Source organism: Enhydra lutris, unplaced genomic scaffold, assembly GCF_002288905.1.
Source record: "Enhydra lutris kenyoni isolate GAN:26980312 unplaced genomic scaffold, ASM228890v2 scaffoldscaffold101, whole genome shotgun sequence".
Lineage (NCBI taxonomy): Eukaryota > Metazoa > Chordata > Mammalia > Carnivora > Mustelidae > Enhydra > Enhydra lutris.
The window spans coordinates 1,773,743-1,800,092 of NW_019154185.1; the positions used below are offsets into that span (position 1 = coordinate 1,773,743).

General features: G+C 40.6%; 1 protein-coding gene across 2 annotated transcripts in view; it reads right to left on the reverse strand.

Annotated features, from left to right (window-relative positions):
• The window catches only part of LOC111139350 (solute carrier family 9 member A6), a 51,910-nt gene that overhangs the window by 17,434 nt on the left and 8,126 nt on the right, over window positions 1-26,350 (reverse strand). Inside the window, exons 2-12 of one of the 2 annotated variants that reach the window (XM_022491614.1) lie at window positions 23,240-23,343; window positions 21,448-21,525; window positions 21,077-21,153; window positions 20,661-20,773; window positions 17,605-17,710; window positions 13,706-13,847; window positions 11,482-11,587; window positions 11,101-11,189; window positions 8,182-8,295; window positions 3,148-3,259; window positions 2,117-2,270 (exon numbers count right to left, since the gene is read on the reverse strand). In XM_022491614.1, the coding sequence (XP_022347322.1) occupies window positions 2,117-2,270; window positions 3,148-3,259; window positions 8,182-8,295; window positions 11,101-11,189; window positions 11,482-11,587; window positions 13,706-13,847; window positions 17,605-17,710; window positions 20,661-20,773; window positions 21,077-21,153; window positions 21,448-21,525; window positions 23,240-23,343 (1,195 nt within the window). Of the gene's footprint in view, window positions 1-2,116; window positions 2,271-3,147; window positions 3,260-8,181; window positions 8,296-11,100; window positions 11,190-11,481; window positions 11,588-13,705; window positions 13,848-17,604; window positions 17,711-20,660; window positions 20,774-21,076; window positions 21,154-21,447; window positions 21,526-23,143; window positions 23,344-26,350 lie in introns of both variants that reach the window. The other variant, XM_022491613.1, reaches the window with a different exon arrangement.

Below are 26,350 nucleotides of genomic sequence, written 5' to 3' on the forward strand. Positions count from 1 at the left end.
ACCACTAAGTCAGGGCCTAAAATAGTGCTTGGCACGTGGCTGGCGATCAATTGGTATTAATTAAATCAATGAATAAAAGGCACATTGGAAATGCTGTACCAAGAGCTCTACAGACATTAGCTCACTGAATCCTTACAGCAACCCTCAAGGAGGCAGGTACTATCACCCACATGTTACAAATGAGGAACCTGAGGCATAAGAAGAGTTAAGAACTTGCCCAAGACCACAGAATTGGAGAATGAAGGAGCAAGAACTCAAAGTCAAAACTCGGTCTGCATGAATCTTAAACTTTAAGGACTTCTCAGCAGCTTCAAAATTGTACTAGACAAATCTGGGGGGAGGGAAAGGAAACTTAAAATCCAGCCCCTGCTCACAAAGAGGCCAAAAAACCCCCAACCAAGCAGAGTAAGAACTAACCTAAGATTTTAAGGCAATGCATGTAAGTTAAGTGCCAAACTATGCTCCAGGACAGGCAAGATGGCGCCGAAAGGCTTGCAAATCTGGTGAGGAGGACTCAACTCTAGGTGGGGTTTTTTGCAGGGGGTGGTGGTAGGCATGGGTATTTTGTGTGGAGAGTGGTTAGGAAAGAGAACTGAGTCCAAGGAAATGCTGAGACTCTACCGAAGAGCATTACTTTTCATAAATTATCTTATATGGACTTTTGTTCTTCTCAGTAGAATAAGGACGAATCTTCATTTACAAGCTCTTAAGGCAAGAAAGGAGTTTAATCCTTCCAGAAGTGAACACCTTCATTTCTTGATGCAGCACGGTCTACAAGAAATGAGGTGAGACCCGAGGCTCCTCTGTCTGCGACTTCTCTGTATGACCTTGAACAACTTAGAAACTTTTAAAGCCATTATTTCCTCACTTGTAAAATGGAGCTATTGTGATTAGATGAATACATGAAATGTACTTAGCCCAATGCCCAGCACATAGTAGGTGCTCAACAAATGCCAGGTCCTCCCTGAAGTAATGATCTGGATTAGAAGAACATTATTTGCAATTATATACAATAATAGCACAGAACTGGTAAGAAAGGAGTTTGAAAAGTAAAAAGAAATAAAGACAATAATAACATTCAAAGTGTGATTTGGGGCCGGCTGGTCTCTAAAATGTTTAAGGGAAAGGCATAATAGAATGGAAAAAGTAGAGAACAGATTCTATAAAACATGAAATACTGTTTTCTCTAATGAACCCTACACATTCTAGAGGCTCAGCAGAAGGTCTATGAAGTTTCAGCCAAACACAGAACTAAAATCTACAAAAGCTTTAGCAACACAGGCTGCTGTATCCATGGAAACAATGCAGTACTCCTGAGAGACAGGGAGCTTTCCAACTGAATACATTAACTAGTATGAATTTAACACTAAGACCTTGCAATCTTGGCCTTGGACTGTCAGGTTAGAGACAATGCTGATCATAAAGTTGAGAGAGAAGGATAACGTCTAGTTATCTGATTAGGATTGGAATAAACTGGACTGTCTCATATGCTGCAGATGAGAAGAAACATTTTCGATCTGATCAGGTGATATGGATGAAAAGCCTTAAATATAGGCATATCCTCTGACCAAGCAATGCCACTCCTAGGAATGGATCCTAAGGAAATAATCGAACGAGTGCACAGTGGTGTGTACATTTATGTATGCTCATGCTGTTAATGGTAACACTTAAGAGCAAAATCCTCAAATGGTAATGGTAACAGAAAAATCCTAGAAATAATGCAAAAACCCAAAGACAGGGATTTGGTTACATAAATCACGGTGTATGCAGCCATGAAGTTCTGATGTAAATATACTTCCTAACATAAATGCCCACGCTATAATTACATTTACAAATCGCTTTACAAGAATACCTGCAGTGTTGCCCCTTTCTGTTAAAAATACATGTTAACGCATAGCAAGAGATCTGGACGGACATCCCTTGAAGTGTAAACAACGGTTTTTAACTTTCTTTTGCACATTTCCGATTTTCTCTGTACTACAGGTTACATAATTTTTAAAAGGAAAGAATAAAACATTATACATTTGTCAAAGCTTAAACTTTTCTCATAATGGAAAGAAAAAAAAACCCTAAATTAGAATTTAATATGAAAATGAGCTTCCCAGGCACTACCTACCTTATATGCAAGCATGAAAGCATGGCAGTGGTGCCACCGCCAAATACCCACACGGTAAAAAACACGATCAGAAGTGTGGTGCTGAACATCATTTGCCGTGCGTAAGTGGCAGTATCGCGAATGGCCAAGGCAAATGCCATCGCGCCACGGAGGCCTGGAAGGGAACGAAAGAGGCTTTCTTCAGTAACTCACTACTAACGTGAGCTTCAGAAACTCAGAGAAGTAAGGCACATTCTAAGAACTCAGAAGCATGTGAACAAATACGTAATATATACTAATGCACAAAAATATATATAGATACAGAGAATGAGTAGAGGATCCTGACATGTGCTGACCCTTTAGCAGTATTTTGAATTTTATTTTGAAACTTACACGCAGTGACATCCACTCTTTTTGGGCGTACAGTCCCACGAGTGTGGACAGTGGCTAGAGGCATGTGTCCTTGGTACTACATCTTTGGTACTACATCCTTGGTACAAATTCCTTGGTACTACATCTTTCTAGTCCCACCTCTCTGTCACCCTGCCAAACCCCTGAGCTGTTCTCCACCACTGTGCTTTTGTCTTTTTGAGAATGGAACCCTTTGAGACTGGCTTCTTTCTCACGCAGCGCAACGCCTCTCAGGCACGTACGTATCCCCAGTTGGGCATTCCAGTGCTAAGGAGCACCCCACGGCCTCATGGACATCCTACGGTTCGCCTACTGGTTCACCCACTGGGCTGTTTCCAGGTTTTGGCGATTATGACTACGACTGCCATAAACCCTCACATACAGGTTTCTGTGTGAAAATACATGAATCGTTACCTTCTCTACAACATGTGACATATTTCTGAACCAGGAATTTGAAACAAAAAAAAAAAATTCTGACAGAAGGGAATGGGACACTATAAAAAGAATTTTCTACTAGAGTTTGCAACTTCAATGTTTAAGGGAGTCATATTACTAGCGCATCATTCCTGTTTAAAATCAAGCTAGCATATGTGTTGTGAGTGGTTCCGTGGAATGGGCCAAGAGGGAAAGTTCCAACTTACCAGCAAACATCATCATGTGCTGAAAATTTGATCCAATCTTACTTCTTCTACCCAAATTAAGTAAGAGGGACAAGGGGTAAATATTAGCAGCTCTTCCCAAGAAAATAGCAATCTAAAATTAATAGGTTAAGGCTAATTTCATTTTACTATTAATATTAACTAGACTACACATTCAAGATGGGGAAAGGCTATCTTCAGCAGCTTAGTCTCCGGGGTGCCTGGGTGGCTCAGTCAGTTAAGCATCTCTAGATTTTTGGCTCAGGTCATGATCTCTGGGTCATGAGACTGAGCCCTGTGCATGTCCCTCCAACCCCAACCCCACGCTCTCTCTCTCAAATAAATAAATAAAATCTTAAAAAAAAAAAGTTCAGTCTCTTAACAGTCTTTTGCTTTTGCTAACAGAGCGCTGTCTAATGGAACTTTCTGCCATGACAAAAAATATTCTGTATCTGCCCCCAACATGGTGAGTGTCTGAATGTGACTTGTGTGATGAGGAACTAAACTTTATTTCATTTAAATTAACTTAAATTTAAATAATTACATATGGCTAACTGGTACCAAATTGGACAGCTCTAACATACAGGAAATTCATTAGATGAATAGAAACACTTTTAAAAGCTGATCTTCTTTGGTATAACTGTAAGATTATTAATGTAATAGGTTAAGTCATCTTAATTTAAGTCAGTGTTGGTGGGAGGGAGAGTAATACTGGCTAAACTTGCCCTTGCTTCCTCAGAGCAAACAGACGGGCAGCTCTAACCCCTCCTACCATTAATTTTCCTACTGGCCCAGGTGTGTTCCTCCAAGTCTACCATATCCCCCACTGCTTCAAAAGGAAGTCTTAATGGGAATGCAGACTGGTTTTAACTAAAAACCAATCCTCGTGTCTTTTTGCCCACTTAGCTGTGTAGAGACTCCTGCTTTGCAATTACAATTTTATGATACAGTCTCCACCCCATTTTCTAAAAGGGATAAAAAGGAGCATTTAAGACACAAAACAAGACAAGGTAGGGGAAGCTGGGGGAGGAGAAAAAACAATCTAGGTGGAGTAAAGAGTGTTGACCCGAGAAACTTTGGAAGTGGACAGAGTCTGTAAGACTAAAGGCACAAGGAACTGCACAAAGGCATCATGGGCTTGTTGGTCAAGTTGCTTCCCATGGGAGTACTGGGTAACAATTCTGATGCTCCTACATATGCTGGAACAATTAAGGGAATGGGATGGTGTACAGTGGGAGCCAGATTTCTCACTATTGGAATGGGAATTCATGGATCATCAAGAGGAGGAGGCCAGGATGATGAGTGTGGTAATGGATTAGAGTTAGAGACATCAGTATGAACTTATGCTTAGATTAAAAGAGATATGGATGATTACATACATACATATAGGTATATGTACATACAGGAGCTGGTACATACATACATCTTTCCTTCCAGTGTCAGCTGAGGGTGCCTAGAAGCCAGGACACCCCAGTAACACTGAACACACTTATAGCTCAGATCTTGGTTTCTAATACCATTCCCCAATAAAAGGAACCAGGGAGCCTTGGGAAAATGGCTGATTTGACGTTGGAACAGAAAATACACAAGATGAGCATGAAGCATCTTCCCTAGAAAGTAAGGCAGTGCTCAGAAAAAATTTCGAAACACACAACGATGGGAGTGTGCCAAAGGAACAAAGTACCCACTGAACGAACTCCTGATGGCCAAAGCTGGAACAGTTTGGGCAACAAGATTTTTAAATGTAGTAATGTATTATAACCCGAAGTATAAAATAAATTTCAGTGAGTCCATACTGATATAAATGAAAATAAAACAACAAATGGAGAATAGATAAGTCCTCCATGCAAAGAATTCTAAATAATTTTGTAGATACTCTGTCCTTGAGAAAGTGGAACCTAACTCCCTGCTGTGGATGGTGACTCCCTTCCAAGTGGGACAATAGAGAAAGGGGAAAAAAAATGAATGACTTTACAGTGGTGCAACCTGATAAACACTATCTCGGTCAAGTGATGAATGCTAATACCAACATTATTCACATGCTAATGAGTATATGCCCTTGATATAATGTGATGAGAATGGCATCTTACTTCTGCGTCTTCCTCCCAAATAATGCACAACCCCAGTCTAATCATGGGGAACACATCAGGAATTCTAGTCGTGACACATTCTGTAGCAGCCCTTCAAAACTATCAAGGACCATCAAAAAGAAGTCTGAAACTGTCACAGTCAACTGGGACCTAAGGAGGCATGACAACTAAATGAACTGTGGCATCTTGGATGGGATTTTAGACTAGAAAAAGGCCATTAGGGAAAAGCTCTTGAGAATCTGCGTGAAGGACAAGCTTCAGGTAACGATAATGTGTCAATACTGGTTCATTAATTGTGATGTGTGTACCATGCTAATGTGAGAAGTTAATAACAGGGGAACCTGGCTGTGGGGTATAGGAGAACTTTCTATATCATCTTCACAATTTGTCTTTATTTCTAAAACTAGTCTAGAATGCAAAGGTTATCAAATATAGTGATTCCCTAAGAAAAGAAAGAAAAGAAGAAAAAAGAACAACAAAACACATGGGCCAATGTGGCAGTGACTGCTAGTTATATCCCCAATTATGTATCCCTCCCTTCCTCTCTCGCAGCAGACCCTCCTCACTTTCACCTCCAATTTTCATCTGCATACACAGTCACCTAGATAAAGAACAGAATTCCCAGCTTCTCCTGCAGGTATGTGTAACCCAATGGATGTTAAGTGGAAGTGATGTGTGGCTATTCTGGATCATGTCCTTAAAGGGAATTGGCAGACACAGGGGAGAGCCATGCTGGCCCCTAAGAATAAGGGCAACTCCTGAAGGATGGTTGCAAGAAGGCTGCTTGGGTCCCTGAGCTGCCACACTAGTTCAGACTTTGACACAAGAAAGAAAGAAACTTCTATCTTGTTTAAATCTTGGTTAATTTGGGTCATTGTCACATAGCATCAAGCCTATATCCTAACTAATAGAGCTGGCAAGAGGACAACTCTCTCCTGGTAAAAGTCAATATTCCTGGTAGGCTTTTGCATTGAGGTACCTGAATTCCTCACAGACTCGGAAACATATAGAGAATATTGAGCCTCATTTCTGGATAAGTATAGTAGATCAAGCCAGTTGACAGCTCCAAAGTTTCTCAAAGACTAACGGGATACAAAGGGACTGATCTCATGGGAGTCTTCAGCTAGGGTTCTTATTAATAGGGTTTTCTCTTTTTTTGCCTGAAGTTCATTCCCAGAAGACTAAAACACAACAGGATGGCATTTCAGTAATACCTTATTTTCTAATAGAGATCCTACTTAGAGTTGTAATTTTAAAAATATTCCTAGTACTCTCTTTGGCAGAAACTTCATTCTGAAGTAGTTTTTAAAAATATTTCTTTTGGAAACTACTAATTCAATCACACTCTCTAATCACACTCTCTGCTTTCATGTCTCACGTTTATCTATCCCCCTTGGATCGCTCCCCCACCTCCATCTCCCTGGGACCTCCCATCCAAAGAACCCTCAACTCTTCCCTCAAACAACCAGTCCTCTCCCTTCCTCACTTCCTTTCTCAGCCACATCTTAGTAACACTCTTCCTGGTACCCTATACTCATCCGCCCCTCTCTGGGTTTTCACAGCACTCACATGACTAAACCCCAAACCTCGAAAGACCCATCTCTCTCTCTTCTCCATGCTTCCAGCCAAGTACTCCTGGACAAAGTAGTACTGCAGGGCAGACCGATTCTGCTGTTCACACCTATTCCTCAAACTCAAAAGCATCCTTAGTACTGCTTGGCAATTCTACTGCATTTCTTCAGTCAACTCACTCACTCACTTGCCCATGCTCTCTACGTCTATTTCCAAACCCTCTCCTCAAAACTCCGATCACCTGTGGGAGCCAGCCTCCAAAAGGGTCCCCTAGTATTCACACCTTCGTAGTCCCTGTGTACACTGTACCAGCGGCCATCAGTGTGACCAATACAATGTGGAGGAAGGGATGACAGTCACTTCTGAGATTAGGTTATAAAAGGCACATCAGCTTCCATCTTCATGCTCTCTCAGCTCGCTCCCTCTGGGGAAAGTTATGCTGTGAGCTGCCCCACGAGGAGGTCCCCTGGAGAAAGGCCTCTGGCTAAAGGCCATGTGAGTGAGATGGGGAGGATCCTCCAAGCCTCAGTCAAGTGCTGAGAGAGGAGAGCCCCAGTCCAGAACCTGACTGCAACCCCAGGACAGAGCCTTGTGCCAGAACCCAGCTAAGCTGTTCCTGGATTCCTGACCCTCAGAAACTGTGTGAGGTAATTCGTGCTTGTTGTTTTAAGCTACTACATTTTAGGGTGCTTTGTTATACAATAGAAAACTGATAGGCCACCTGCTCCTCCCTCCCTCTCAGCAGATGCTCTCACCTCCTACTTTACAGATAAAAATAGAAGCCATCAGACAGGAACTCTACCTTACAGGTGTGTACCTGCATCTTGACATTCCCTGTCCTCTCCTGCAACAATGGCCTCCTCCCGCTGGACGCCTACCCTTCCCCACACGTGTTAGATTCCATTTTCTCCTGTCTTCTCCCAAGGCTGGCACTAAGAGTGCTTGCTTTCATGTGCTCAGCTTCTCCATTCTGACTGGTCTTTAAAGCCAGAAACAGAGACAGAGGAAAGCAGCCCCCTTCAGCCTTTCACCATCCTGCAACCACTGCCCCACGGCACAGACTGCAAACTCTTTCCCAGAATCTGCTCTCTCTCTTCCCTTCAGCGACAAAGGACTAACAGTTTTATTTTGGGGGACTGCTGGAATGGTTGGAGACCTTTTTCTGCCATCTCAACCTGTGTTACTTGTGCAATAAACAAAATGAAAAGAGAATAGAATACACAGAATAGGGAAAAGAGTTGCAATTCTTCCTTTGTTTTACTCAGAGGAAAATTTTATACATTTAAATGTATTCTTATCAACCACCTCTCCAGAACACACGTGCGAATCTCAACCGAAAAGAGGTTTTCAAAATAGAACACATAATAAAGGATACAAATGCGCCCACTACAAATGTTGGGTTAAAGACATGGTTCTGGAAGGTGAACAGTGTCAGTCCCATGTAGGAGAAGATGAAATTCTCTGCCAAGAAATTGAGAAGCTCAAACAACTGAAACGAAATTTTGAAAGGTTAGTCCAGTAAATACATTAAGTTACGTAATTTGAAAACACGAGTATCACTAAGATAACAACGTAGACACTTCACATATGTAAAGCTCATGTATATCCCTCAAACAGGTGCTTCAGAGGGGAGCAAATGTAGGGATGACATTTCTAGTCCCACAGATAAAGCCAGAAATGTTGCCCCCGCACGTCCCCCCATCATTTCCTTTGTCAATCCCTAAGTTTAGTCATTGTCTTCCACCTCCTCCTCTAAAACCTGTCAAGTTTCCTATGGGGATGTTCCTTGTCCCTGCCACTGGCTTAGTCTAAAGCTTTCAGCAAGCCCAAATCCTAATTACTGCAAAGGGCCCCTAACTGTATCCTGCTGCCCCCATCCCACAGCCGCATCCGCTGAGTCTCTCCGGATATGGCAGGTGGAAGACACCTCCCTCTTCTAGGCTGGAAGATGCAGTTCAAATTCTTTTCTCTTGGCACCGAACGCTTCATGACAACTTCTGTATCACTGCCTTGTGTGATTTCACTTTTCACGTGGGTCTTAGCCCTTGTTTAGGGAGCAGGGGCTTGCAGGTTATAGCCCTGTGCTCCTCCCCTCCCCAGCTGCCTGTGTGCCCCGCCGTTCACACCACTGCCCAGGCAAGTGTTACTGACCCAGCAGGGAGCTGAGACTTGCGACTTGACTTGCCGCATGAATGAATCCCAGGCCCTGTGTAATCCAGCATCTGTCCGTCTGTCACAGTTATCTACCACTGCTCGTGCACACGAGCCTCTGCCTCACTAAACAGGGTAGTGGTTAAGTAACAACATGTGCCCAGGGGTCAAAATGCCTTGGCTTGAAGCCTGTTTTTCCTACTTGCTGGCTGTGTGGCTTTGGGCAAGTTAAACTTTTTAAACCGGGCTTGCCTCATTCTTGAAAAATGGGAATTAAAAATGGAAATAAGTAAGTACATACTTAATTTACTTTAAATGACTTAATATGCTATAATTGTACTTTTTTGTTTAAGCATAATAGCTAAGCTTTATCTGGTTTTTACTGTATGCCTGATACTATGCTAAGGACTTTACAAGCATTATCTCATTTTAATCTTACAACTCCATGAGGTCAGTACTATCGTTATCCTCATTTTAAAGATGACAACACTGCAGAACAGACAGGTTATGTAACTGGCCCCTGGTCACACCGCCAGCAAGCAGTGGAACCAGGACTTGGAACAACACAGACTCTCTGCTTTACACCACAATGCCGAGGGCTGGCAAATCTTTCCTATGAAGCATCAGAGAGAGACAGTAAATATTTAGGCTCTGTGGGCCACATGGTCCCTGTCACAGTCACTCAATTCTACCAACGTAGCCCAAAAGCAACCACAGACTACATGTTAAAGAAAAAAATGGGTGTGGCAGCATGCCAATAAAACTACTAATGGACACTGCAGTCTGAATTTCAAAGAATTTTCCTGTGTCACAAAATCTTCTTCTTTTGTTTCCAACCATTTAGAAATGTCAGCATCATCATCCTCAGCTCGCAGACCTTACCAGGAGGTCTGGCCGCTGTCTGCCAACCCCTGTGCCATACTTTGCGGCCTTCCATTCGCTGACGCTAGCTACCTTTTTGTTCCTGCCTTTACCAGGAGTTTCCCACAGCTTATTTTCTTATCCTTTCTCTATGCTTTTCTGAGTCCTTCCAATCTTTCTAGGTATACCATTTCTTCAATGATAGTTTTCCAGCCTCTGCAAGCCTCAAACCCTTTCCCCACTTCTCTGACCTCTTGTATGGCAAATCATTTGAAACATGCTATCTACAAGTTCCATTAGTCTGGGTTTTTCTAATGTTATACAAGCTTCATATCACCAACAAGACCAAAAGACCTTGTTTCTTTTTTTTTTAAATTCCCCACTCCACTGTCTAGAAAAATACCAAAAACCCCAGCTGATTTTCTTCTCCACACTTACTACAGTAAATTAATTCATAAAAGGGATTTGTAGCCTCAGCATATATGCTTGGGGTAAAAAAAATGTCTAACTCTTTTGAAGAGTTAGGAAAAAGCACAGGTCACATACTAAATTTGTAGCTCCAGAAGAAAGAAGAAAAGAATAAGGACATTTGCTCCTGCTTTAGCGGGAGTCCTTTCCAGGCTAATCTCACTGTGTTCTAGTCATTTGGCAAAACTGAAAGCATCTAATCATAATCAAGTATGCATTTAGTTCTATTCCAGACATTTCATATCGTTCATTCATTTGTCCCAAACGTCTCATGAGACTAGGAAATGCTACGCCTATTTCCTCTGTAAGTCCCTTTAGGTTCCCTGCACACCCGATCACTTGGCACCATATGAAACCCAATCACGGGCGTAGCTGACATTCCTGGAAACAGAGCAGCTGCAAGGTGCCCGTGGGAGGTCGATCATCTCCATGTCACCCAGCAGCAGAGCCAGTCAGATCAGAAATGTATCTTGTTTCTATCACTCAGCGGTCCTTCTAGGCAGACCTGAGTGAACTTCCAAAACGTTCCTCTTAAAAGCAATTTGATTAGGAAAACAAGGAAGGGAAGCCAACTGATCACCGGAGCCACAGTAATAATGGCCCTGAGCTATTCTGATGAACTCTCTCTACCTTAAATGCTGCCAACCTTCCACCTGCCAATCCCATCGATCTTTGGAATCAAAGGAAGAGGAGCTGAAACGGGTGGACATCATTTGGAACCAACCAAAGATGGTTTTTCAGTAAAGACAGACTTTGGTTTTGCTGCCAAGGAGGAAACGCTTATTCACAAACTATAATTATAAGCTTCTCTTACCTGTTTAGTTCTATGCTGAGACTCGGTGGACAGATTATTGTAGGTATAATGGGCCTGTGTGATGCCGCAGAACAACACTGCAACCACACCTATAAAGACAACAAGTTCCAAGTTCACATCAAAGGAGACTTCCTGACGTTCATACCAAGGCTTGTATTTTACAGAAGATCATATGCTTAGTGTTGGAATTTCCAGTTGTGACTTAAACTTTAAGAGGAACCACTTCCATTAAAAATCTTTTTTTATATTCTAAAGTGACAGCACAAATCCCAACGCTAACAAGTATGTTCAAATGGTAGAGGATGTGTCCACGAGTGGAAGCAATGATTGGCAAAGTCACTCCCTGTGAAGGCTGACAATCAAAAGGAGAAAGGGTCCTACCTGTGAAGCCCCATGCTTCAGCCAAGAGGAAGGTACTCCAGGACATCAAGAAGAACAAGCCTGTCTCCAACAGCTGGAACTCCCGTAATTTGGTGAACTTTGTCACGTAAGACTGTCAAGGTTGGTAACAGGATCTCATAATACACAAGTAAGACAAGAAAAATAATAGTTGAGGCAAGGCAACCATGACAGGGCAAGAAGGGTTCTTCAATCTAACACAAGACACAGAATAAGGAGGCGCCAAAGTGAAAGACTTCTTAAAAGGAGTGTTGTACCAAGGAGTCCACAGTCTCTGCTTCCATGAGGAAGTCACATAGTTTTGTCAATCCAATTGTTTTATGGGTATCAAATGCCTTGCTGGAAACCACATCATAAAGGTCAGTCAGAGAGGCGAGCAACAGATCAGATACACGACAGGCCACCTCTGACTATTAATCTGCAACTCAAAGCAAGACAGCTTCCCTAATTATAGCAATTTTCAATTACTAAGAACGTGGCATTTCCATGAGATTTCATGTTTACTTGATCCCCTAGCACCTCCGTGATGGAGAGCATTCCATGATGAAGAAACTGCAGCATGTCACTCACTTACACGAATCTAAAAATTATTTGTTAGTCGACCAAGGAAGGGCCTGTGCAGACCTGTAACAAATCTCAGGATGGAATCTACGTCTGCTTCAAAAAATGTGTACCACAGCAGAAAGATGAGCAAGATACACTCCCTCCCCTCAAGGAGACTGCAATGGGACAGCAGTATGATTTGTCCTGGTTCCTCCTTCAGAACTCTGTACTGTCTCTTTGTGCCTCAGTTCACCTGTAAAAAGCTGTAAGACAAGTCTCTTCCAGCACAAGGCTGAAGGAGAGCAAACTTACAGATCCTTGAAAAAAAGTATTTGTTGTTATTATTTTCTTTAAAGATCTTACTTTTAAGTGATCTCTACACTCAACGTAGGGCTCGAACTCACAACCCTGAGGTCAAGAGTCATTCTACTGACTGAGCCAGTCAGGTGCCCCCAAAAGTATTTGTTTTACATGAAAATATCTTAGACATTTTAGAGTTGGAAGCTCTTTAGAGACCATCTAGTCCCACTCATCTTTCCTGCTGTCCCTACCTGCCACCTTCCTACACTGAGGGCCCACAGGTGAAGGGCCTGCCACCTTCCTACACTGAGGGCCCACAGGTGAAGGGCCAGTGCTCCCATACTGGAAGCTCCAGGAAGGCAGAGGCCATGTCTGTCTTGCCCATCTTTGATGCCCAGAGCATAGCAACTCACATGCCGCAGGCAATCAAGAAGTGCTTTCTGAATGAGCACAAGAATGACTTGCCCAACATTTCTAATAGCAAACCAGTGGCAGTGCCAAGGACTCTAGAACTGAAGGTTAAAACCACTGAGAGCCGAGATGAACTCCCATCTGTCCAAACCCAGGAAGCTGATTTTGTTCAATTGACATTATGGTCATACATTTCCTATCTGTCCCACTCAACAAAGAGCAAATGAACAGCAGTGCAGAATACCCAGAGGCTCATTGAAATATATTTACCTTTATATCAATTTAGCCTATAACCTTAAAATTCACTCCCAGAGGGTCACTGTGTCTAATTAGACTCTGGTAGTGAAAGTTGGAGAGCATGGAGCCCAATGCAAAATAAGGAAATTCCTTTATTTATTGGTAAAGATGATTACATAATATTTTCAAACCAAGTCCTTGATTATAAGGTTAATAATTATAACACAATGGGGTCACCCGGGTGGCTGTCGGTTAAGCACCCAACCCTTGGTTTCAGCTCAGGTCACAATCTCATGGGTCCTGGGACTGAGCCCCACACTGGGCTCCACACTTCGTGGGGAGTCTGCTTGAAGATTCTCTCCCTCTGCCCTTCCCCCTCCACTCTCTCTCTCTCTCTCTCTGAAATAAATAAATAGGGGCACCTGGGTGGCTTAGTTAGTTAAGTGTCTGCCTTTGGCTCAGATCATAACCTTAGGGCCCTGGGATGGAGCTCTGCGTCAGGCTCCCTGCTCAGTGGCGAGTCTGCTTCTCCCTCTCCCTCTGCCTGTTGCTCCGCACTGCTCGTGCTCCTCTCTCATGCTGTCTCTTTCTCAAATAAATAAAATCTTTAAAAAAAAAATTGTAACCACAACAGCAATTATGGAGCAGGAGAGACCATGGAATACAGTATTCAACCACTTTTTCAGTTAACAAGGAAAGATTAACAAAAGGATATTAAAGCGGTCACCACGCCAGTAGCAGCACCCATTGCGAAAGAGCCACTGAAGATCCCAAGGAAAATCCCAATAGACTTGAACATGGCTGTGACATCAAAGGTGTGGCTGTTGTCTCCAGCTGGCTGGTATGCCACTATTGAGCTACAAAAGAGAGATCGTTTTTACTTCTAGAAACAACTTTTACTTCAAAAACTATCTTAAAAATAATAAATAAATACATTCTCTAGTGTTGTAGAGCTCAAAAGATGAAATCAGGGCCGGAGGAGGGTACGGGGGAAAGGGGACAAAAACCTTTGATTTGAATTGCCAAAATAAGGACAAAAGGTTACCAAAACAGCCTGTGGTGGATCCAGCTAGCAAGGAAATTCAGCTTTTACTTTAAACGACAATTTCAGGAGATTGGAGGTTTTAAGGTCTTCTATGTGAAGTTGGACCGAGCCTTTTTCTCCAGTGTCAAGACACTGCAGTACTATTCTTCGATGACTGTTCAAGACTACCTAGCACTGAATGCCTACAAGTCCTAACATACTAATGTGAGCAAACTAATGAAAAATTCCACTTGTTTCCAGCAGAGGTATAAGAATATAAAGAATACTGCTCAATACTCAACCTGGTCACATTTTGTTTTTCCTATGGGAAAAAAAAGATGACTGAAGTACCCTTTCAACTTTTAGAATACCAGAATGGGCCCAATGCCTAACATCTATTCACTCACTGAAATAGACTTTTATAGGGAAAAGGGCTTGAAAGTCCATCCAAGGAATTAGAATCCACTCAGCTTACCCAGCTGGATCTCTACCTCAAACTTTTGAAAGAAAGTCACTCTGCAAGTGGCCAAGACATGCAATTACAGGAGACACTCTCCATCTTGAAATTACAAGTCCAAACCTGGTCTAAAATGCTTCTTTTTAAAATGGTCACCCTGGGAAAGAGAAGTGGCTGAGAAAATCACTGTTGCCAGCAGGTGTCTGGCAAGAGTGCCTACCATTAGTAAATCAGTTCTCATCTCAGTTAATTGACATATCAGTGTTTTTATAAAAAGTGGACTCAAAGACATCATACAAGTCATGTCAAAGAAAAGAAGAAGAAGAAAAAAACACATTCCCAGGAATATCATGAATTTTCGCTGTGGTTACTGCAATGCCTTTTAAGTTTCAGGCTGAAAAATGGGCTTGCTATACCATATACACCAAGTTTTTTTCATACCTCCACAGTTAAGTTAAAAAAATTATTTTAATAAATATGAAATGGCCTCTAATGTCATGCTATCTTATCCATACATAAAGGGTCCCACCACCTTTTATGATTTTTAAGATGTCAAGAATGGTCCAAATGGATATAACCATTTGTTTAACCATTTCCCTACTGCTAGACATGTAAAACTTGCTTCTAATATTTTTGCTACCATAATAAACATGTGAAAGAGCATTTTTGCATTTTTTCCAAATTTTGGACTATTTCCCTGTGCTATATTTCTGGAACCTGGGTATTACTATACCTATGGCCCCTTTTACATGTAGTGCAACTGCTTTCAAATAGACCTATATTACATTTTTGGAGGGAAACAGGACTGTATCTCTCAATTTTTTACTGATCACATCCATTGGCCTAGAAATTCAACTTCTAAAAATCATACAGAAAAGCTCACAGGGATTCACAGAGATTTACACATAAATATGTTCACTGCAGTGCCATTCACAATAAAACAATATTAGAAAACATTGAACATTAAACGCTAAGGGACAGGAGAGGTAAATTTGTGGTGTACCATACAATGGGATGGTAGAAGTATTAACACAGTAAAATGTCCAAATGAGAAAAGCAAGTTACAGAAGAGTATGTTTAGTACTATGCCTTTTTTGTTTAAAAATTATTAATATAGGGGTGGGGGAATGGGGTAACTGGGTGATGGGCATTAAGGAGGGCACTTGATACAATGAGCACTGGGTGTTATATGCAACTGATGAATCACTGAACTCTACTTCTGAAACTAATAATACATATGTTAATTAATTGAATTTAAATAAAACAAAATTAAATATAAAAATAAAATAAAATTGGTATATTTTTTAATTGTGAAAATTAATATATTTATATGTATGTTAATATCCTAATGGAAAAGCCTAAATGAAAATCTGAATAGTGGTTATCTGAGAGCTAAAATTTCAGGAATGTTCTACTTTCTAAGTCAAATACTTTTGAGATTGTTATAAACGTATTAATTTTATTATCATAAATAATGACAAAAAGGTACAGTGCAAAAGAGTAGATGATACCAACTGCAATGTTAAGAACAACGTACAAGTGAGCTTGGTTAAAACACCAGGGTGTCTCAGTTCTGGCACTACTGGTATTTGGGGTCAGGTAATTATTTGTTAGGTGGTGGATGCTGTCCTGTAAAGGCAACTGTCCACAGGGCTAGATATTTGCTTAGTAGGAGAGGGTTGGCAGGACTGAGTTCCTCTGAGGTTCACACTCATTTTTTCACCAGCAAACACCTTCTAATAACATGTATAGAAACTTCCATAAGTAGATTAAAGTATTGCTCATTTCAGTAATTGTCTTACCACTTCTAAAAATTAAACATTTCTGCAATGCTTACGTTAAATATGAGAAATACAAATTAAACGACCATGAGATATTGCTCAATCATCAAAGTGGCAAAAAAGTAAAAGTCTGACAAATATTCTGTTGGGAAAGTTATGAGGAAACAGAAACTCCCATAATTCAGTGGTTAAAGTGCAAAATGGCATAATCTCTTTGACAGGCAATGTAGCAATGTCTACCAAATTACACATGTATTTACTCTTGAACATACTAATTTCACTTCTGGAAAATTATCCAACTAATATACCTATGCATGTATAAAACAGGTGAGGTCAAGGTTAATCACTGTAGCATTGTTTGGGATAGCAAAGGACTAAAAACTCTTTAATGTAGGGGCGCCTGGGTGGCTCAGTGGGTTAAAGCCTCTGCCTTCAGCTCAGGTCATGATCCCAGGGTCCTGGGATCAAGCCCCGCATCGGGCTCTCTGCTCAGTAGGGAGCCTGCTTCCCTTCCTCTCTCTCTGCCTGCCTCTCTGCCTACTTGTATTCTGTCAAATGAATAAAATGTTTAAAAAAAAAAAAACTCTTTAATGCTTCCAGCAATGGGAGACTGAGTAAACCAACTTTAACAGTTCATAGTACAGCACATAGGGTACTCTGTAGCTGCAAACCAAGAGTGAGAAAACTTTCTGCTTCAACATGGAGAGAGCTCCAGGATATAGTTATGTGAGAGAAAGCTAGACACAGACTATATTTAGCATGCTACTTTTAAAATAAGAAATAAGAGGCAGATGAGAATATTTATTCATATGTGTGGTTGCATTTGGTTGACGAAATACGAGGATACACAAGAAACTAATCAAAATGGTTACATACAAGGGGCTGGGGGAACAGGAGGATGAGAACAGGAGTAAGAACATGACTTTTCTATGTTATATCTCTATACATTTTTGATTTTTGAACCATGTAAATATTTTATCTGTTCCAAAAATTTAATTAAAAAAGAAAATGTTCACATTATCATGTTAAAATAGAATAAAAAATTATATACACACCACAGTCACAACTGTGTAAAAACAGCACTCATCGCACATAGAAAACAAGAATAAAAGGCAGTGCCTTGAATCTTTAAAGTAATTGTCTTTAGGTGTGAGCAGGATATACCATTTTTTTCTTCCCCTCATTTTCCATGTTGTCTGTAAGTATGTATTTCTTTAAGAGGGAAAAAAAAAAACAGTGCCTCAGTCTTTCAAACATCTGCATTTGTAATGTACTTCATTCAATAAGCGACTTTTGGTTCCTAGTACCCCAATATTCAAAATATAGAAGATAACAAGAAAACAAACACTTACGAAGATAGCACTATGGCAACAGCATCGTTGAGGACACTCTCCCCAAAAAGAAGTGCATAGAGTTCAACATCCACTTGAAGCTCATGGAATATGGCAAGGACAGTCACTAGCATGCAGAAAGAGTCAGAGAAGTATTTAGACATGACAAATGTAACACAGTCCCCTTCATAGATGATTATGATGGCTACTTAGAAATTCATCTCTTCCTCTTAGGATCTGATCCCAACAAATTCTCTTACCATATTAAAGATTCAGTATGTTCCTGTTAATACTGCTCTTTTTCCTAACTGTGTACCACAATATTTCCTTTATCTTACAAACAGCTGAAATTAACCCTGGAGGACTGAGCTGACCGACACGTTTCATGCAGATGCTAATCATCTTTGTCTTGCACATTTCTTTTCCATAAAGAATATATACAGAACTTCTTACAGACCAGGTGATCATTAATCTGAGGAAGAAGGGTATTACGAAAAGCATCTCTTGCTGCTAACTTCATTTTCTCCTTGGAGCCTTACAACTTGTTTCTATTTGACTTGCAAATTTCAGGCACATGGTTTAGTTTAGCAAAGACAGTAGGAAATGAAAGTACAAGTATGGTTTTTGGCTGAGATAAAATTTATGACCGGGATTACGGCTGTTATATTTAACTTAATAAGAAGCCAATGACCAGGCTATGACCTGAGAAGATTAAAAAAAAAAAACAACAACAAAACCTTCTTCTAGGCAACAATTCCATGAGAATTCTTAGAAAATCAGATGAGCTGAAGTTGTACTATAACTTTAGTTGCTGAGTCACATACAGCTCACTCACTAAATAAACCCAAGCAGTCATGAAAGATTATTATAATCAGAGATGGGAAAGCCCCTTCAAATGCCAACCAACGAAACAGGAAACTTGCATTTTAAAAGATGTAGTTTCTACCGCAAAGCATTTCATTTGGAATATACTGACACAAAAGCTTACAGAGAAAAGGAGAGCAAAAGCAGTGCTGAAGAATTTTGCAAAGAGAACCTATGGCTCACCCTTCTATTGCAAAATAACAGAATTATTATAGGGGCAAATGCCTATATAACTCAGAAGAAATGTTAACTGTCCAGTTTAATATGAACAGAACACTTTTGCTTAAGCCATTCGGGAAATACCTCTACCAACACAAGACCAGAAGGTTGAATTAATGTAGCCAGTCCAGTTGACTTAGATTTCTCATAGATGTTGAAAAGCCAAGGGCTTTGCTTCTCAGCAAAAGGACGCAGAGAACGGAGACTACTGCCTCCTTGCAAAAACCGTCTTATCTTCATACAGATAATGGGAGCAGCTCTAAATAGTAAGGGGATAGCATTGATGGTCTTTAAGGGAGCAATTTGATTTTCGGTTTTAAAAATGCTGAACTAAAAAACTAAAAAATAAAAATAAAAAAATAAAAATAAAAATGCTGAACTATACAAATGCCTCTGGAAAATGCCCTCTGAGTTTTATAAAATCATCTCATATAGAGTAGAGAACATATTTTCCTACTTCCTATATATAATGCCCTGTGTTATCAGAGTTAACACAGGAATTCAGAGATAAGCTTATTATCCTACCTTTAATTGCGCTGCATGACAATTAAAGAAGATGATTAACTTACAAGGGCAAAAGTCAAACAGAACAAATCTCAGCCGAGGTCCTAAAGCCCAATGAAAGAACCCGGGCATCCTTAGTTCAAAAACTCCAGTCTTTGGTCCCATCACTAGGTCTTCAGCCTGCGTCTTCTCGAAGTTGCTACCATGAACGTAACTGTGAGGCTCATCAATACTGTGTTAGGAAAATTACCACCTAACTCCATAGAATTGTATTCATTCTCCAGCTGTGTTCATATCAGAACTATTGTAGGGGTGCCTGGGTGGCTCAGTCCATTAAGCATTCAACTTTGGTTTTGGCTCAGGTCATAGTCTCGGGGTTCTGAGATTAAGCCCCTCATGGGGCTCTGTGTTCACTGCAGAGTCTGCTTGAGATTCTCTCTCCCTACACCCCCAACCCCCAGTTGCTTGTGTGAGTGCTCTCTCTCTAAAGCGTTCTTTTTTCCAAGATTTTATTTATCTGAAAGACAGAGAGAGAGAGAGAGAGGGCGCACAAGCAGGGGGAGAGGGAGAGGGAACAGTTTCCCTGCTGAGCAGGGAGCCCGACAGGGGTCTTGATCCTATGACCCTGGAATCATGACCTCAGCGGAAGGCAGACACTTAACCAACTGAGCCACTCAGGCACCCCAGCTCTCTCTCTCTAAAATACATAAATAAAATAAAAAATACATAAATAAAAAACTATATCATAACCATAAAGCTGATTTTATAAAAACAATTCTTTAATGTATAGTAAGGCCTACCAACGATGCTAAATCACACTAATGGTAGCACAACTGCCTTCTAACGATCATATAAAAACTATTTTTCTTATTCTTACATGCAGATAGCTGAATATAAACAGAAGGTTTTTAGGGAACTGGACTTCTAAAAGCATGAAAAGAAGTGTACCATTATTACCCATTTTAACTAATCTAGTTCATATTCTCCAAATACCCAATTACTAAAGATAGACACCAACCTGAATTTCTGAAGAAAAGGCCTTAGAGCCATCATCTAAACAGCATCAAGCTAAGGACCCGTAATGGCAAATGTAAGGAATAAAATAAATAAAATAAAATAGGGTGCTTAAGCCAAAAGGACCCATGAATTTTGTTTTTTTCCTCTACAACTGGAAGTACAGTACTATGGGAATTTATTAATTCTACACCCAAAGGAAGGACTGTACACATGTGCTTTTGCTAGCAAAATGCTGTACTGGGGCACCTTGGGTGGCTCAGTGGGTTAAGCCTCTGCCTTCGGCTCAGGTCATGGTCTCAGGGTCCTGGGATCGAGCCCCACATCAGGCTCTCTGCTCAGTGGGGAGCCTGCTTCCTCCTCTCTCTCTGCCTTCCTCTGCCTACTTGTGACCTCTCTCTGTCAAATAAATTAAAAAAAAAATCTTTAAAATGCTGTACTTTAAGTTCTGAAGCTCCGCTCTCATGGACACATACCTGGGTCAGTTGCTGATACAATGGCACCAAACAGCAGACAGTCTGTAAAGTAAAAATCTCCCGCAAGCTGTCCAGTTACTTTCATCAGTGTGACACAGCCATACATTATTGACCTGCTCAATAAACACATTTCTACTTTAGAAAAAATCAGCAACTGTTAAAGAAGTCAGAATATAGTAAGAATAAGAGTCTACTGTAGTACCTTGTGACTAATCCCAAATTTAACTCTTTTTATTTAAATATGGTAATATCTTGTCCTTAAGGAGAATTCAAACAACTTATTATCTACGTGAACGCATTTTATTGAAAAAGGTCCTTAGGCACACTCAGGAATACAATACTACATAAATCAAATTTGCATTATTTAAAAAGTATAATTTGAAGGATAAAAAGTGTTTTAATTTTCAAGTACTTACCCAATTACAAAACAAGAAATTGCTGTTCCAAGAAAAGCATATGCTAGGATCGACCCAAGGTTTCGAAAGAAATGTCTCTAACAAAAAAAAAAAAAAAAGAAAAAAGAAAAAAGAAAAAGTTAGTGTGTTAGAATACTTACTGATTATTTGAAAAAGAAAAGGCTTTCTATTCTAGTGTGCTTTGCTAATATTCAATGCATTATTCATTAAAGGAAATAAGAGAAAGAATTTTTGTACAGGCATAAATTTCAGCAAGGAGAGGAGAAGGGAGGGCAAGCTGGAAAGAACTGCTTGTTTCTGAAGTGTCAGACATGATAAAGTCCACGGAGTTTAAAGTTGTTCAAAGTATATGAAATAATACAAGCACTTACTCTTTTCAGACTATATCCTGCATAAAATATGATAGGAGGAAGTAATATGTTGAAAAATACTTCTGGATCAAAGGTAACCTGTTAAAATAAAGAGTTTTTTTAGATGAATTCCCTTAGAAGACCTTGTATTACATTATCAAATTATGAAAAAGAAAGATTGAATGTTAAACTGATGAAAGGCAAGAATATTACTGTGGTCACTGAAAAGTATTTCATATAGGATAGCTGTTCTATTTCTCAACCAAACGACAAGGAGACACTGTTGGAGCAATCAGTTAAGTCATATCTGTGGAAAGGGTAGTAAAATACTATGACATTAAAAAATCTTAAAAATGGGGAAATCATGAACATTTCTTTGCTTTAAATTCAGGAGACCCCCAAACTAGGTAACAAAATTTGGGGGTATACCATTATTGCCGGCAAAAAGAAAAAGACTTCTTCTTTTTGCCGGCAATTTTTTTTTTTTAAAGATTTTATTTATTTATTTGACAGAGAGATCACAAGCAGGCAGAGAGGCAGGCAGAGAGAGAGAGGAGGAAGCAGGCTCCCCTAGAGAGCAGAGAGCCCGATGCGGGGCTCGATCCCAGGACTCCGAGATCACGACCTGAGCCGAAGGCAGCGGCTTAACCCACTGAGCCACCCAGGCGCCCCAAGAAACAGACTTCTTACACAGGTAACGCCTCTAAGGGTATACAGTATAATATTACGGCAAGAACTTTCTGTGTGACTAAGATTTCTAGTCCTGATGGCCCATTTCTTTTAATATCTATTTCTTATAATAATATAGATGACCCTTTCTGTTCATAAGACTGCAGCAGGATCTGACATGAACACAAAGCTACTACACACATACCCATGCTAAAACTTCGTTTACCAGAACTTTTAAGGAACTGGAATTTTCCACAGGTGGAAAGAACTCTCGCTGCAAAGCAAACTAAGCTTGTACGAAACTGTAAAAAGCATTAAGGATGGTCAGAACCACAACCACGTAGCTATGAAAGCCAAGTTCTGCCCATGCAGAAGACAGAAGTGGAGGCGCCTGGCCGAGGGTGGGCGGCAAACAGGAGACACGAGCAAAGAGGCCCTGAGAAGCTTCACGGGGAACTATGGCGAGGACAGGAAGAAGCAGCTCCAGGAATGTCGGGGTGCCAGTGAGACTGCTGCACAGCCTCCTACATAAAGCTTTATGCACAGCATGGTACAGTAACTGGTTCTCAGAATGAGGCCCCTGAAGTTGTGCCAGATTATGAATCAAAGAAAGATTAGATTGTCCTCCATATAGAACACAGTCAAAACAAGGAAGAAATAATAATATTCAAAGAAATATTAATGGAATATTTTAGGTATTATCAAATAAACTCAACGTGCTGAAGTACCATAAAATTCTAAGGACCATCTGCTAATTGAAAGAAATGCTTATAAATTCTGCTTAAGTCAATACTAGTCACCATTTATTACAATTATAAACATCACAGAATGAAACAAAAAGGATTATAGTACTTAGCCTCGATCAGAAAATGAAATGTACAGATGTCTATTTCCTTAGTATTATATCACACACAAACTGAGATTTCTCTCCATTTTAAGAGACCGATTTTCAACATCATTAAAAATTCACTATTTGCTTCCTGAACCACTTTGCTACTAGTTATACACTTAAAAAAAATCCAAATATTCCCTTTAATGAAGAACTTACCTTTCTAAGCATTTCATTATCTTGAACGTTATTGAGCTCATGTGAACTAATTTCTCCTTTAAGTGTATATTCATAAAATTTTCCACTAACATTTACCAATAAGGTAGTTGGGCTTGACTGCACTTCACAGCTTAGGGTCACATTATTTACGTCACTTGGAACATGAATGCCGTATCGAAGCACAAGGCCCACCAAAAGACCTGGAAATAATAAAAGAACCATATAAGCTCTTCTTCTGGACAAAGACTACTTCTTTTATACCCCACACATACCTTTGGATTGTTAACAGAAAAACTCTTATGATAGTCCTCTGTGGTTCAGAACCAATTTCTAGACCGAATGCAGTTACATTTTAAAGTAGTATTAAATTTGCATATCTAAGAGTCTAATATTCATATAATCCAGTGGGATGAGAGGAAAAAACATTTCCTAGGGCACAAGCATATATCGCTGCATCTCTAGATCAAGATATACGTGGGTAATTAGGAATGTAACAAAATAAAAAAATACCTTCAAATTATCTACACACAGAATATGCTCCAAGGTGTCCCAACCTGACAGCATAATCCTGTTAGAAATGTTTACCACCTCCACCTCCATCCATCAGTTCATAAGACCATTAAACACATGACACTTCCCAAATTATTACAGCATCTGGCTAGCCAAATAATACACGTTTAACAAACTGGAATGTCAATAGCATTTGAAGAGCAACTGAGCTCTTCTACCACTAAAAGCTTAGATTTTAATTGAAAAATATGTGCTTTGGGACACCTGGGTGGCTTAGTTGGTTGGGTGTCTGCCTTTGGCTCAGGTCATGATCCCCAAGTCCTGCACTGGGCTCCTTGCTCGGTGAGGAGCCTGCTTCTCCCTCTCCCTGCTTCTCTTTCTCTCTGTGCTCTCTGTACTTTCTCTCTGTGCTCTCTTTCTCTCTGTCTAGCAAATAAATAAGTAGAATCTTAAAAAAGTTAAAAATATATAAAAATAAAATAAATAAAAATATGTGCTTCAAAATCAAAACATGGAAAAGAAGTCCTCAGTCCAGCACTATGACATCAACGTATTGCTGGAATTGTACTTGGATCATCATACTGATATTCAGATGTGCACCATGTTCTAAGTACTAACACCTATATTGATCAAACTGATAATGGCTTTATTGAGATGTAATTCAAATACCATAAAGTTTACCCTTTAAACCACACAATTCAGTAGCTTTTAGTATAGTCACAAAGTCATATATTGATCACCACTATCTAATTCTAAAACATTTTCATTGCTCCAAAAAGAAACCCCGTATCTATTAGCATCCACTTTCCCCCCCACACCCCCAAACTCCAGCGCCTGGCAACCACTAATCTGTTTTCTCTATATATAGGTTTGCCTATTCTGGACATTTCATATAAACAGAATCCTACAATATGAATTTTCATGTTTGGCTTTTGTTCACTCGGCATCCTGTTTTGAAGGTTTATCCCTGTTGTAGCATGTATTAGACATCACTCCTTTTCATGGTCAAATAATATTCCATGGTTTAGCTATATTTCAACTGCAAACTGAACTCAAACTTCTGGAACTTCCCTTAACTCCAAGATGTACAGCATACCACTATCAGTTACACCTGACCTCCCTGTTTCCTTTCCCACTAACCCGCCAGCCACTCTCTTAATATATGTGATTAGAGTACTATGCTGAGTAGGCCCCCAGGGTTCAGAGATGAAAACAAGGTCCTTCCTTCAAGGAGCTCTCAGTTAGTGAAAACAGACTGAATAAACAATTACAGTATGGTGTGTACACACACACACACACACACACAAGGTGTTAAAAAAAAAAACAGAAAAAAGAGGTACCTAACTAAGCCAGGGAAGTGGGAGGGGGAAGTGGGATGGGGGGAGTGGAATGGTGAGGAAGTCTTTCTAGAGGTGTCACCTAAGCAAGGAAACAAAGTAAAAGAAGAGGTTTTCCATGAAGGAGGTACAGTAGGACACACCCAGTCATGGAAGAGAGAACATAGCCCATTCAGGGAATCACACGTAGTTCAGTATGGCTGGGTTATAAAGTGACAGAGTTGAGTGTGAAAGATCGGCAGGAGCTGAGTCATAAAAGACCTTGCAAGCTGGGGAAGGGAGTTTAGACTTTATCTCGAAAGCAAAGGGAAGTCATAGAAGGGTTATAAATAAACAGGGGCTTGACATCAGATTTCTATTTTAGAAAGACTGGTTGCTTTAGACCACAGTGGTTTGAAAGGGCCAGACAGAAGGCCACTGCAGTCTTTCAGGCACTAAGCTTAGGGCTTCATCTAAGAGGACAGAGAAAGGGATGGAGACAGATTTTTAGAAGGTAATTATTTTTTACAAGAATCAGTGACTGAGTAGACCAGGAGGAAGGGAGACTGGGAGAAAGACTAAGAGGAGCCAAAATGACTTGGCAACTATGTGGGTAAGCTGGCCTGAGCAACCAGATAGGTAGCAGGGCCATTTGGTGAGAAAGGGAACAGGTTCACAGGGGAAAACATACAGTTCTGTTTCAGACCTGCTGACTTTGATGTACCTGTGACAACATGCACAGTTGAGTGTGTGGGATCTGGAGCTCAAGGAAGTAGGGGGTCTCAAGTGGAGATGGCTGAAGTCAGGTGCCTTTGAGATTACCTGGGGAGCAAATAAAATGGGAAGAGGACTATGGATATATGCCCAGAATTTTATCCCAACATTTAACAGCCAATGTGAACGAGCTGGTAGAGGAGGAGGAGCTGATGAAGGAGTGGAAGGAGGAAAAGTAACAGGAACAGGAAGAGAAGAGGAGGAAGTGATGAAAACTAGCTAATGCTGCAGCCAAGTAAAGGAAGACAGATGTTAAGGATGGCCCATTGGGTTTGGGAACGAGGAGCTCACAGGTGAGCTTGGTAAGGGCCGTTCCCGTGGAGCAGTGGGGGCAGAAGCCAGGCCAGAATGGAAAGTGATAAATGCGGGAGGGGGACAAATGTGGCAAGTGGGGAGGGTGCGAGGGATTCTTTCAGGCAACTTACAGTCACACATTTTTTAAGTGAGCAGCAATGAGTAACTGCTGAACAGTATGATGACCTCAAATTTTTAGAAAGTTTTTAACAAAATCCTAGATTGAAAATAAATGAAAGGGGTGCCTGGGTGGCTCAGTGGGTTAAGCCTCTGCCTTTGGCTCAGGTCATGGTCTCAGGGTCCTGGGATCGAT